This window comes from Lipophrys pholis (genome assembly GCF_963383615.2).
Source record: "Lipophrys pholis genome assembly, chromosome: 1".
NCBI lineage: Eukaryota > Metazoa > Chordata > Actinopteri > Blenniiformes > Blenniidae > Lipophrys > Lipophrys pholis.
The window spans coordinates 37,206,627-37,221,071 of record NC_137635.1 but is presented as its reverse complement, the minus strand read 5'-3'; the positions used below and the strand labels follow the sequence as shown (position 1 = coordinate 37,221,071).

Here is a 14,445-nt window from a genome sequence, read left to right as displayed (position 1 = left end):
GTCTGATTCTAGTTTGCCAGGTGCATCACCGGCTTCAGAGCTGCGTCACTCCAGACCACACAGACCGGCCAGGAAATTATGCGGGTTTATGCAAGATGGAGCAAGAAAAAAAATATATATGTATTGATAAAAATGATCTGCCTGCTCCAAGAAAATACTAAAACTCCATTGTTACACAAAGTTGTGGTCATAAGCAGGAGTCACCAATTGTCCTCACATTATCCTCTTGTACAGGGAAATCATGCAAACCCCAGAGAGAAAGGCCCAGAAGCCCGATTTGAACTGGGGACATTCTGGCTAAGAGGTAAGAGAGCTCAATACGATACAGAGGGGGGGGGGGGGGGGGATCTAAATAAGCCCCCACTCGAACACATTAGCCTGTTATAGAGTTTTATATAATACGGAAAAAAAAGTCTACTAAATTGTGTCTTTTTATTTAAATCAAGTGCTCAAGTCGCTCCAACGTGCAACACTGGATCTTTGATTCTGACCATTTGGTCTTGTAATCATAATGAATAAATATGCTGTGAACATTCCAAAGCAACCAGACCTTTAGACTATAAAATGTGCAAAGTCGAAAGTTTTGACTTTCTGTTCTGCCGGCACAAAGATCAGCAGGGGTGACCTAAAAACTTTGGCCCTCTGGAGACTGTTTTAAAAGCATAATTTCAAATCACCTCAGTTGTGCGGATGGGTGTTGCATATTAAAACTACTTTCCTCATTTACGCGGACTTCCTTTATAGTTGCATGCCATAGAAATGTGAAGAACATTGAACTAATGAAGGTTAAAAAGAATATTTGTTTACCATTTTCCATTAGTAATTTTTGCCTCTTATTGCTGAATGAAAATAAACAAACCGAAATGATGCAGTACAATACAAAACAAATAATTCCTTGACTGACAATAACACACACAACATACCACCTGCTCACACTAATGTTTAACTGATATTCAATCATTTTCAACATTGCTTTGTTCATCCTGGGACTCGGGGTGCTTGAGCCAATCCAAGTTTACTATGGTTGAGGACAGATTCCACCGAGGACAGATCACCAGTATATCTGGGAGGACATGCAAACTTCGGAGGAAAAGGCCCCCTAGTCCAACCATGACTCAAACTGAGGACCCTCTGGCTACGAGGCAATACTTTAAACAATTACCTTTCCTGAATTAATGTCCTTATTTCATAGGTTATACCTGCATTTTGTTGTTACTTTGGCATCACCAGCTCAGTCTTGCTCATGCTGCAGTGTACCTTCTCAGTCCCATGCTGTTTCTCCACAGAGAGGCACCGGCCAGATAAATGTCTCCTGTCAGATCAATAGATAATCAATGACTTGTGTCTCCAACAGGCTGTACGACACATGCTGCTCACTGCTTAGAAAGACTTTTTTTTTTTTTCATTCTGTTTCCATGAATGAGGAAGAACGACGTTCAGATAAACTGAATTCCAGCTTGAACGATGTTCTGATAATTATAAGACACACTAGGAATTGGGGTTAGGCAATCAAAACCGCTTTATGGTCCGTCTTTATCGTTAGGATCATTATTCAGTAATACCAGCTACAAAGGAACTGGTTGAACGCTGCAACAGCTGTAAATTTTCTGGTCAATGTTTCTGTGTCTCATATTGTCCCACATTTCAGAGTTGCCATCCTCAATTTAAGACCTGGGCTTGAAGGAGAGAATAAATGTTCCTCTAGTGGCCCCTACAGGCCGAGCTGCTTCTTACGTTCAGTCATAAACAATCAGTACATGATGAAAAAGTTATTTTAGATTTCATTTTTATTTTTTTATTGAATTACAAAAAAAAAAAAAAAAAACTAAACACTGATAGATAATACGTATGTGCACATTTTATTCAAGAATGTCACTGAAAAGCTTCCTCTTCTTGGACTCGCCGGTCTGTATTTCCTGCCAGTGGGCTCTTCTGTGTACAAAGTGGGAGAGGGCGAACTTAGCCCACACGTGACGGGCAAACTGATCGGACCTCAGCTGGCTTTCACTGGGAACTGGAAAAGGGGAATGAACGTCACAAACGAGACTGAGCAATTAGGAACTTGTACAAGAGAGAGTTCATGTCAGTGTTACCTAGTTCCTGTGCGATGTTTTGCCTCTGACTGACCGACGCGCTGTTCCACACAGCTTCGAGGACACGGCTGCCCAATCTGGCGCACGCCATCTGGACATACTGACCCTGGAAGGATGAAACACATCAGTTAATAATTCATAAACTACAGTTTATCAGTTCCTTCCAAAGTTACTCTGCAAATGAACAATGTACAATCAATTTGGCTCTCCAGTAAATGTAACCCATGTACCTCCAGTCTCTTCAAGATTTTGCCCCTGCCCTTGTCACTGGACATGGTGATAAGGGCCTGAAGGACGTGGCTGCCTGCGGGGTCAGAAGCCAGCGTGAGGAGGTCAGCCGGGCTCAGAGTGCGAAGGCTGCTGAGGAGAAGCGAGCGCTCCTTGAATCTTGCCAAGGCCTGGACCAGGCGTGAGCCGTGGTAACAGATGGAGGTCAGTGGGACCTGGATGGCAAACATGATTAGGTGTGCTTCAGTGATCGAGCAACTGTGACCCAACATCTATTCATTAGTGCAGAAAGCCGTTTTAGGTAGTGGCCTGCACTGCTGATTCAGCTGAAAAGTCCAGACTACACACAACATTCAGCCCTACATAATCCGGTTACATTTTTCGGCTGTTTACCTCTGTGTCGATGTTGCCATCTGCTGTCTCAGAGTGGTAATACACTTCATAGGTTACCAGGGACATGAAGAGAGGCAGGCAGTGAATGTGTCGAGAGCCTGGCTCAGCGCAGTGAAAAGCCTGTCAGGCAACAGCAACACGTCAACACAGTTTCAATTATCTACAAATCAAACACTTAACAGTGGATATGCACCACCAAAATTTCAGTCATAAAGCAGATAGACTGACTGAAAATGAGGGTGGTGGGGTATTGATTTGATATTGTGTTTCCAATGAAAGTTTGAAGCTTACTTGGAGCAGGCACTGCACCATATCGCTCTGTTTCTCTCCACTTTCTGCGCAGCTTTCGGCCAGCTGAACGATCACACCCATGTGACCTGCAGCCAGGATGGCCTCCACACCCGTGATCAGCTCATCGAACAAACTGAGGAACTGTGGACAAGAAAGACAACAACAAAGGCGACGTGAAACACTGGGGGGGGGGGGGGGGGGGGGACAGTTCCTCCCTTCGGCTCAACCTACAGGTGAAACCCTACCAGCTTGTGTTTGGCCGTGGCCGCTGTGAGTCTCTGCACGGGGAAGTTGGCGATGGGATGGACCGCGAGGTCGACCAGATGACCCTTGAGATGATTCTTGTAGATGTCACGGAGAAGTGATTTGTGGGACAGCTGTACTATAGTCTCTATGAGGTGACTGGAGGCTTGGTCCTTCAGAAAGACCAGAAGTGGACTGGTGGGGGTGAAGGAGCATAAACAACACATACATTTGAGTAATAAGCCAAAAAGCATCTTTAACAAAATCCAAACCAATGAGGCACATGCGAATGACACAGACCTAACTCCGGAAGCAGCGCTGCGGCCTGTCAGGTACTCCATAATGCGTTTGAGGAGCTGTTTGCAAAGTTTGGTTCGTTTTCTGTGACACACAGTCAACATGGCTTGAAACACTGCACTGGCAACCGCATCCGTCACGCTTACTGGAAAGAAAACAGATGCCTTTGTAAGAATTCCTGCGGACTTTAAGATGTCACGTGTCAAACAAAACCAAAGCAGCACTCAGGAAACCTACACTTTAAAATAACTGTGCCGCAAACATAAACACCCAATACAAAAGTATTAAATAATCCAAAGTATTCTAACAGCTTCCTCTGCACTTTTTGGTTCTGATGTAGGTTGAGCACTCGGGACTTTTAGCTGTATGCCGGGATCAAACTGCCTCACGGGGGTTTAGGTTTAAGTCAAGTGATTGTGGAGTTCAGTTGGTCTAATGCAGCACTTCATCGCTGCTACTTGGTCAAACTGCTCCCACAGAATGAATGAGGAAAGCAGCTGCTAGGTGTATGAATTCCCAATATTTAATAGGATTCACTTATATGATGTATGCTAAATTGAAATTTAATAGCTCCCACAGTGCCAAGATTTCTCCACTTCCTGGTAAGATTAATGGGGTGGCTACAGTTTAGAGCCTATAGTTTAAAGCAGAGCGGGCATGTGTGTTTTAATAAAATGGACATACCGAGGACAAAACAGAATCTTTTTCTGTACCTGTGCCAGCGAACTACGCTAAAAGCCACTTAGGTTTTTACCCCCCCCCCCCACACACACACACACACACACACCCCGAGGTGATTTATCGACCGTTTTGTTTTGTTTTGTTTTGATAATGAAACTGCAAGGCCAACTCTGTCATATATAAATTCTAAACACAATCTACACGGCATCCTATTTTAAAAAGCTGCCCTTGAGCACTTCCCTTTTGACACTCCTGTGACTCCCCACAGGAGGTAAATGAAGCCAAAATAGCTTTAAAAATTACTCGTGAAGTGTTTTGGTAAAGCAGACGTACTCCATGCTGTTAATTTTTCAGCACGCCCAGGCAGGCTTGTCAGGAATAATCAAAAACATCACTTATTTAAAAACCCATACCAATAAATGCTTGAATACAGTTTTAAAGTTCTCTAAGTTGAACCCTCTGTTAACTTACTCATTTCTTCTCGGTTTTTCTATACCGACAATAACGGGTTAACGACAATCACAAAAGATATGATGAATATTGCTGTGGCATATGCGTTTTAAATATCTGAGTATTTTAACAAACCAGGACAATTCTGCTTTGAACTTTTCATGTTTTAGTCCTTTACCTTGAAGGCTAATTCGTGCTTAGTGCACAAACACACCTGAGCGATCAACTATGAAAGACTCTGACACCGTCTTTAACCACAGAACCCTTGTTGCAAGTAACAATACTCATTAAAACATACTTAGCACTCACACGGCAGTGGCATAAGCCACTTTTTGAAATATTATAGAAATCCAGTCAACAAGAAGCATTTCCACGCCATAAAACATCAAAGATCAGCATTTTTACCAGATTTTATAACAAATAAAGAGGACATCCTGGTTTTAATCTTTTACTTTAAAATGTCACGGCTGAAAGTCGACCATTAACAAATATTCTTTGAATTGAAATATTCCACTTCCACGTGAGGGTTAAAATGTGAGCGCCCACGTCTCAGGCCTACAGTGCGAAAGCATCGCAGTACAAGCAGTTTTATGTTCGATAAAACACTCAAGACATTCAGTCAATTCAATATGGGGAGAGGAAGGCTGAACTGCTGGAGTTCAATAAAGCACGACTCACAGTTTACGTTTTCCATCAAGGTCTCGGTGAGGTTTTTCATCTCGTACCAAAACGAGGTGGGAATCTCAAAGTCTGTCAGCTGAGGAGCGACGCTTCGATCTTTCACACCTGCGAGAAAACAGGAGTCGCGAAAGAGGGAAGATGACACAAACACAAGCCTGAAGTGACTACGCCTGCAGGTTTAGAGTTTCCTCATGCAGCACCTGAAAAGCAACACCGAAGAAAAGTCAAGAGATCAGAAGATGCACTCTCTCCTGGATGCCTTGTAGGAACATCAGCTTGAAGAGACAAACCAAGCTAAATGGGAAGAAATCACATACTTTCTCAAGTAAACTGCCTCCCAGGGAGCTGTCACTGCTTTTGATCATTGTCAGCCAGTCTGAAGGCAACTGAGCTACTTTAAAACTTTTTGCTGCCGTCAGTGTCGAAACTTCAACTCCTTTGTAGTTTTAACTGTATCATTTTGAAAAAATAGAAACGTTAGACTCTTATCATCTCAATTCTGCGCCACTGACAAAATCTTAGTAGAAATAAACAAACAGGAATCCATAAAAATTACAAGCTCATCTTATCCAGGAACTTTTTTCCAGTGTGAATGTGTTGCAGTGACAAACATTTTACTTTTAAGGATGAAAGAATGTGAATAACATGTACTGCTTTGTATTGTAAGAATTGTATTGTACCACAATACTGTTGTTACCCGGAGTATCTCATTTTAGGGTTTTGTTTGACCTCCTTTGGAGGCTTGTTTACCTGGACGGGCGTCAGTGCGAGGCGGTCCGACGCAGCCTCCCAGAACATGCAGGAGCGTGCGGACCACATGCGACCCGTGAACATGTCTGATGAACTCCGCACTGTTGTCCCTCACCACCCGGCCTAAAGACAACACCTGGGCTTCCAACACACCGCAGCTCTCCTCCTCTTCTTCTTCTGTAGCAGCAGGTGAATCTTCCTGTGGCGAATCTGTGGAGGACAGATTCACTCGACTCGGTCAGCTATTTTCGTCTGATCTCACATTCTACCTTCATAACAGTGATCTTTTACAAATTGCCTGTGCACTGACCTGTCCCCCTGGACATCTGTCTGACTGCACTCTCCACCACGTGACCCCCACACTGGTCGCAGGACACCGTCTTAAACTCCGAGCCCGATTCTCCCCCGAGTTCGGCCATCACCTCGGCCACCTGCTCGAGGCTGGCCAGCGGGAGCAGCCGCTGCAGCGTGATGCTTCCTGTCCGGTCCGTCGCCACCAGGGCCGCTTTGCCTTTTACCTCAGAGAGGACATTCTCCACAAACATTCCTGCGGGGAACACCAGGACAGAGTTTCAGCAGGGATGACAGTGGATGATGCAACGGAGCAACAATGGCAGACAGATGGAGGCAGCGGAACCTGCTCATTACATTTCAGGTAAAGTGATGCAACAAGTCTGCAATACAATGAAAACAAATGAGTGCGAGGCAAGAACCTGACACGTCTCGCTGTCATAGCAAACTAAGGATGCAACACAGAGCATAACTTTAGACAAAAAAAAAAAGTCCAGTTTTCATTAACACAACAAACCGACTGAACAGAATATCTGTGTCAGACATAGCGAAAGTGACACTTTTTAAACCTTTTTCGAAATTGTGACAATAATGGCATCCAATTTAAAAAAAAAAAACAACAAGGACATTATACAAAATATTCTCACATTTTCAATTATTTTTTTCAAGACTTAGTAGGTAAAAATTATGAATGATAAAACGCATCTGATCTTTAAGTTGCTTGTGATCAAATGATGTCTTTTACAAGCAAGGACCAGCCAAAAATATACAAACTTTACGAATCTTATAAACAGTTTATGTGAAAGAAAAATTTCAATGTATAGGTTTATTTAAGAAAAGAAAATTGTGTTCCCAGTTTTTGAAATGCACTTTTCCAAAGTTGTGAATAGAGAATAACAAGAGATTCCTGAGATGCTGTTACTCCTTTTGGATATTGATTCACATAAATAACATAAAGAGTGAATTACTGAATTGGAAAGGTACATAGAGGTTTCATGGAGTCATGTAACTTTTATGTTCTGTATTCAACATTAGTTGCAGATGGAGCAAATGGCATAAAAAATGAATTATGTAATTTATGGCGCAACAAGTTTTTGTTAAATTTTGGGGGGATTTCTTGCACACATGCATGGTGAGCAACATTCAACAGAGCCATTCTCATTGATTGTGTCTTCTCAACAGATTTATTATTAAAATACACTTACAGATCTCTTGCAGATAAACTACTATCAAACTATAACTGATAGCTCAGTTCATTCATTCATTAGGGTTTTTACAGAATGATGGATGTTTTACTTGGGACCCAAACTAGCTGATTGTTCAGTTATGATGTTCACCTATATAGTTTTGATTTTAATATATTGATAATATACCAGTAGTACAGAGCTGGACAGTGATGAGCACTCTGGTCTTTACCACAAGAACATATCCAGGTCAAATCCAGATTCATAATAAATCAACACTCACCTCTCTCCTCATCATCTTCAAAACCTTCGCTGAGTCGTTCTCCAACTCGGCGGAAATACCCAACACTCAAGGCGTCCAGCCGCATCCTTCCACGTTCTCCCTGACTGTTTTGTCCTTCTTCACATTCCTTCCTCTTGCTCTCTCCCCCTCCATCTTCATCAGGGTGCCTCCTTTTGTTTCCTCCCGCCTTCTGCGGTCTCCTCTCCTCCGTTTTGGCGAGCATCACAGAGTATGCAGCTTACCTATAAAATACTGTTTGTTAGCGGCGTTGCTCAATCTGATCTTCTTGGTGAAAAGAGAGAATGAGGCAGAGACGACCTCAAGTAACCACTGAAACAAAAAAATAAAAAGGAAAATAAAGGGGGGGAAAGGAAAAGGTAAAAATAAAGACAAACAAATAAAGGAAAATAAGGAAAAAGAAAATGAAAAAGGGGACAAAAATAACGAAAAACAAAAGTAAAAAAAAAAAGGGGGGGAAGTGAACATTGAGGATTTAAAATATTCTTAAGGTTAGTAAACATTTTTTCATTACATCAATAGTATTTAAATCAATGATTGAAACACCTACTTTAAAAAATATTGCTTTTTCTATTGGTTCTTTTTACTTTTGTGAGACAAAGAATTCTCCTTGCAGTACAGCTGTTCTGATGATGTTGGAACTATTGCTTGTACAAATAAGAGATGCATATGGCATTAATATTGTGGGAAATAAGGTTTCAGTGGCTACAGTGCATGAGCTGGTAAATGATCTACATAGAAACCAGAGAGAGACCCAATAATTACAACAGGAGATATTTATACATCGAGGACGAAGAAGTTGTTGATTCTAATATTTTGATTTTATATTTTACAAAATGTGTGAAAAATGGTTGATCTGATGAGGAAAAAAAGAAAGCTCTCACAATAAATTAATAGGTAGTTATATTTTCAAATATATTTATTCTATTCTCATACAATGTACTAGTAGTAAAAGAAGAAGAAGAGGAAGAAGAAGAAGGATTTAATTAATAAATGAATGTCAGCCCTTCAAGGAATAAACATTTAACATTAACAAAAATGTACCAGTTCCAACAGACCAACCCATGATAAACATAATTGATTTATAGCTTTATCAGAGTAATTAGTATCTCATTTGGACTTGTTTTCCTTCCGTTTGTCCCAAAGTAATAAATCTGAGAAAAAAAAATTAGAAGCACTTATTTGTCACATGAGATGAATGCGTGATGAATTCATTCCACGCTAAGTGTTGATTAAAATGTTCTTGGAGATTAACTTTAAGGCCGATTCGCCATTATAAATTGACAATGTGGACGAGATGTCCATATAAACTTAACGCACGTGAAGTGCATCAAAACAAATGGGCGCCGCTTCACAAATAGTTCAAGTTACATCCGTTAAGGTTTTCGCCTCGTCTGTCCTAAAATAATGCCCGAAATCATAAAAAAAAAGCCGGAAATCATGAAATAAAACACGAGTTTTACTCACATGTAGTCCGACAAGGTAGGGATATACTGTCGCGTGATGATGACGTAAGATTGGCCGCCTCCTGAGAGAAACCATGTGATTAAAAAAAACAATCCTCGTGTGATTAAAAAAAAATCCTCATGTGATTTTTTGAACAAACCGAAAAAAAAAATCATTTGAGCCCTAAAGTACTTGCGATCGTTAGATTTAGGGGGAAAAGCCTAAATAAAACGTGTCACATCAGAAATATGTTATACCTGAATTAAAACAGCAGAGGGCGACGTGATCTCTTTCCTTTCATAGACATAAAACACACAGACATAAAACACATTCCTTCAGTTGTTCATGACTGCTGATTGAGCAGAGACGAAAAAGCCTGAGGCCACGGGACAAAATACATTCACAAAATACATATATATATTTTAGTTAATAATTGTTTCATATCAAATTCAATGTGCAGCTCTGCCTGGGCAATACGTTGATGATTCTTCAAATGGTGGGTCCTGCTTTGTGATTGGCCATATATTGGTTATTCATATATCTGTGGATATTCTCATTCATTCTGGTCATAACATAGCCAACATCTGTCCAGATCAAGCGATAAATCCTGATGCTGGGAGGTCACATGTTTTGCTTTGTTTAGTTTTTTATTCCAAGCAAGTCTAGTTGCCTTTGTGACAAGATTTATATTAAGTAGGTACCCTTTTTTTCTGTAAATTCTCATCAGAATCTAAAGCTGATAAAACTTTAGGAAGCTTTTTGGCTCCACAAAAGAAACCAAATGAGTAGATATTTAATTAAAGTTTCCCTTAAAACTCTTCTCTAGACAAAGGTGGGTTCTTGTTTGGTTAACGACAGTATAGGGTGCATAAAGAGTTGTGAATCACAACCAACCAGGTCTCGTGTCTGAATCAATTCGTTCTTTATATTTGACACTCCTGTGATGTTGTCACAGCCTGACATTGTATTGCAGAGGGACCTCTTCAATGTCGTAATGATAAGGGTGCATTTCAAAACAAAATCAAAGTCCTGGTTGCAAAGATTGGGATGAATCATGCATGAAGTCATTTAAGGTGTTGTAATTTCTAATTGGACAACAAATGGCATGTAATAGTTTCCAAAAGTGGCATGTCGAAGCAGAACGTCTTTTTAATGGAAAAAAGTACTATGACAGGGCCACAGTGAGTTGTACATTACACAACCAGCAAGGAATACAAACAAGAATGATGAGATTAAGGTGAGCAATTCAGATCTATATTTTTTTTTTCATCTTAAAACTTTTTAGATAGTGTTTTAGTAAACTGAGAGAGCTCCTGGGATAATCCTCACGTACACACACAAGAAGAACATGTGAACTCCACACAGAAAGTCTTTGTAACTCTTCCTGGATTTAAAGTGGGGGCCTTTTTGCGGCGAGAGGTGAGAGGCATTAAACAGCAATATTTATCCAGGGCAAATGATGTATTGAGAGCAGAATCATCTGTTTTTAAAAGTGACAGACGGTCTGGACCTTGTCCCCTCCCTGATCTCATCCTATGTCAACAGTGTATTTCGTAGTGTACACAAAAACTGAGAAGTGGAGATCAAATAAAGCGAGACCACAATAGTCTTGAATTGAAATATGAAGTCTAGTTTCCCTTAAACAGAATGAGTTACCATCCTTTTTTTAGAGGAAGAAAAAGTTATTCTTTCTAAATACACAGAGGGAAGAATAAGTCTTATCTGCCCAAGGTTTTTCTTTTAAATGGCGACAACAAGCAGATTGAAAGCAGAGACGCAAAGCAACAGACAAATCATTTGTTCACCAGCCGAGCTTCTGTTGGCTTTGTCTGTTTGTGTTCCATCTCCAGAGCAACAGCAGCAGTGCATGAATCAGCTCCCGCATAGCCCACTGTGAATGAACGCTGCAGACGATGAACGTCTAAGAGTCACACCAGTGTATGCAGACAGATTTCATCACAGCGTTGCAAAACACACACACACACATCACTTCTGAGGTGACTGGCGTGAGTCAGACCAATAACTGAAATCTGAATGTTGATTTCTCGCCTCTCTCTAATGATAGGAATCTTCTTGTCCCTTCATGAGTTCCTGAGAAGAGAAAAGAGCTGTACCTGCCTGGAGTAGATTAACACCCCCAAAGGCTGCCAAAGTCAACAATATTTGTTCTTCTATGAAAAGAATTTCTCACTGATGTGCTCTCTACTAATCTGATCTTATTCCAGTTGAATTGCAAAATAACTGGACTTTATAAGCCTATTGTACGCAGTTTGCTATCAACACAAAACAGCAGTTTGTCTTAATGTTCAGAAGAGACATTTATAAATATGTCTGACTTTACAAGCTTAGATTGATTCGTGCGCGGTTCATTTGCATGGAAGCAGCTGTGAGTCATCTATTTTCAACTTTTATGTGGGGTTGTCCGTTAGAATTGTAAACTGATTTATCTTTTTGTTTTAAATATCCAAGATATCACTTTTGTTTAGCTAGTTCTGTATAGTTCTTATAGCTGTATTTTTACCTAACCAACAACATGTCTGTTTATTGCACGTGAAAACACAGTCACACGCTCTTAAGGCACCAGGAATCAATGAACTTATCCTGAAACGATACAGTCTATCAATGTCATTGATTATGTGTTTTTTGTTCACTTTTTCAGTTTGTTAAAGAAACAAAGTGCAATTTTCTTTAGTGGACTTATTTCTTGCTATGTTCCTTACTCTTTATACTGACCTTATTTCTATTTAGCCAACTTGTCTGTCTGTATAATTTGAGCCTGCTGCAGCCTGAAAAAATAAAAATACAAACTTTTTTCCAATAACTTGTTTGCAAAGATGAAATAATAATGTCTGTGAGTAGATTCATTAATTTCCCTAAACTTCAGATCGAGCAAAGAGAACTATTCCCCTCTGCTCCCAATGTGCTTGCCTAAGCAATTCCAACGAGCTGCTAATATTTAGTATGCATTCAAAACTGTTGCAACTGCATTATTTGGGCATATATAATGTATTTTTTTTTTTCCTTTTTCATCTAGAGCCTCGAATTTAACTGAGTGCATTTGTACTTTGTTGAGCTTTTTCCAATCCCCCAAACGGAGAACGGTCAGAGGAACCTGGTTATTATTTAACAGGGACGTGTCAATACAGCGCATTCCAAAAATATTCTCACTGGCACTCCTTAACAGAGACAAACCTACTGTATGTTTCCTCTGCAAATCGGTGCTGATGACAAGTTTTTCTTCTTTTAACATACAGTCAAACCAATTTCTTTTTTTTCTCCTTCTTCTTGTAAGATTTAGGGTCACAAAAAGGGATCAGTTTCCTCCAAATCCTAATGTGTCTCACCCCAGAGTGAGGAAGCTTCCCTTTGGCCTGCTGCTGACTGTTTGGTTTCCCACGTACGGTGTGGGAGCCAGGACCCAATCCCATCTGTTATGCTCAGGTACTCCGCGTAGCCAAGTCACCTTTATGTTTCCTCTCACGACCACCGCACTGCAGAAGGCACAAACACTGTCCGCCTCATTTATCATGCCGCCGTCAGGCCAGCAGCATCAACAATAACACTGGTAAATGGTGTGCATTTTTCAGTTCACAAACAGCCATGTCATAAACCTAACGTATGGCTCTAAGCAACAAAAATCATTTTACAGATGATATTATACCACATATATATATGAATCAATTCCTCAGAATTGTCTCATTATTGTTTGAGTTGTGTATGAGCGTAGGCCTTTTTTTTTTTTTTTTGCTGCAGATATTTTGACTTGGCCTTATAGGCTTAAAAAATTGGAAGCCGTTGCGGTGCCATTTAAATACCTGACAGTGAGTTATGGTGAAAGATTGAAAAGTGACAAGAGTTCTAGTATTTAATTTGTGCAGTGTCTCACTAATTCTTTCTCAAAATATCACAGTCAAAGCCTGCAGCTATTAAAAGAAGTTGTTTGTGCCACACACTACATTTAGTAGTTCCCTGTTAGTAGTTGCTCCATATATTGTGTGTTTAATGTTCCCCTGGCCGTCCTACAAGTCTTTTCTAAATGATTCTTTCTCACTCCAATCTGGACTGCTTGCTGTGTGCTGGAAAATCATATGGCAATAAATCAGTCTCCGCCAGGACAAGTGGTTTCCTCTCTCGGTTTAATTTGATGGACATTTAACTATCTCTGAGGCTGCTAGTATACAAAACACACCTCGACATATAAATTACAAATGAAGAGAAAATTCCCGTCATGATTACTTATACTTCATGGACTGCAACAAAATGTGGTTACAAGGCTGGTCACTGGAACATGCACACGTATGGGTTTTCTCTGCATTCCCACGTTAAACCCGCAGTACAAAAACGTGCATTCGAGTCGAAATGGTGACTCTCAGTGTCTCATAGGTGTGAGTGAGTTTGTGTGGATGTGTCTGTGTTTGCTCTGTGATGGACTGGTGACCTGTCCAGGGTGTTAGTCGACCTTCACTCCCAATCAGCTGTGATCTCATCCAGCACCCAGCAACCCGGATGGATGGCGTAAGAAGAATTATATCAACGTGTCATTCTCTTGCTCTTTTTTAATTAGGAATCCTTTTCTGATCTGAATGTGTTCATTCCTTCAATTGTAAATCATATCAAGCTTGTAAAATCTCATTCACATCAATCTTAGATCGCCAATACACACAGCGCCCTATAGGGATTATTTCATGTATCCTAGTTTCAGTTGCATTTATTCATAAATCACTACAAATTGTGGGTTTGCCTCTCATCAAAAGGCAATGAAGTAGTAGTGCACAGCATTAATTGAAGTAATTCCTTTGTGGTTAAGACTTTAACTTGTGTGTGTGTGTGTGTGTGTGTGTGTGTGTGTGTGTGTGTGTGTGTGTGTGTGTGTGTGTGTGTGTGTGTGTGTGTGTGTGTGTGTGTGTGTGTGTCTGAGCTAAAAATGATCAAAGTCAAGCTGCAACTCACAGAGGTGACAACTGTAAAAGCTAAAGTAGTATTACTGTATTGATTGCTCTTTAGAATAGTGAAATTAAAAACAAACTTAGTTAAAAAAAAAAAAAAGTAATTAAAGAAAGTAAACAAAAATAAGGTCGTGAAAAAGAATAGCAACAAATGAAATCTCATTAATTGA

General features: G+C 40.3%; 1 protein-coding gene across 2 annotated transcripts; it reads right to left on the bottom strand.

Moving 5' to 3' along the window:
* Positions 1-1,800: 1,800 nt before the first annotated feature.
* On the bottom strand, positions 1,801-9,411 carry nop9 (NOP9 nucleolar protein). Of its 2 annotated transcripts, none has more exons than XM_080471714.1 (12): positions 9,351-9,411; positions 7,866-8,107; positions 6,418-6,654; positions 6,108-6,317; positions 5,355-5,462; positions 3,549-3,690; positions 3,251-3,443; positions 3,006-3,146; positions 2,715-2,834; positions 2,324-2,536; positions 2,094-2,199; positions 1,801-2,014 (listed from the first exon to the last, which is right to left on the bottom strand). In XM_080471714.1, exons 2-12 carry the CDS (start codon positions 8,086-8,088, stop codon positions 1,860-1,862), a joined length of 1,848 nt encoding a protein of 615 aa, XP_080327840.1. In that variant the 5' UTR covers positions 8,089-8,107; positions 9,351-9,411; the 3' UTR covers positions 1,801-1,859. The 2 variants fall into 2 exon arrangements, with proteins under 2 accessions (XP_080327840.1, XP_080327841.1); XM_080471715.1 differs by having other exon boundaries at positions 7,866-8,195; positions 9,351-9,385.
* Between the last annotated feature and the right edge of the window lie 5,034 nt (positions 9,412-14,445).

What these genes read in the sequence shown, in the direction of transcription:
- nop9 (XM_080471714.1), bottom strand. Translation starts at nt 8,088, where the DNA reads ATGCTCGCCAAAACGGAGGAGAGGAGACCGCAGAAGGCGGGAGGAAAC. An exon ending in TCGCACTGACGCCCGTCCAG is followed by an intron (nt 5,463 to 6,107) that starts GTAAACAAGCCT and finishes GTTTTCTCGCAG; the next exon opens with GTGTGAAAGATCGAAGCGTC. An exon ending in CCACGGCCAAACACAAGCTG is followed by an intron (nt 3,147 to 3,250) that starts GTAGGGTTTCAC and finishes TCTTGTCCACAG; the next exon opens with TTCCTCAGTTTGTTCGATGA.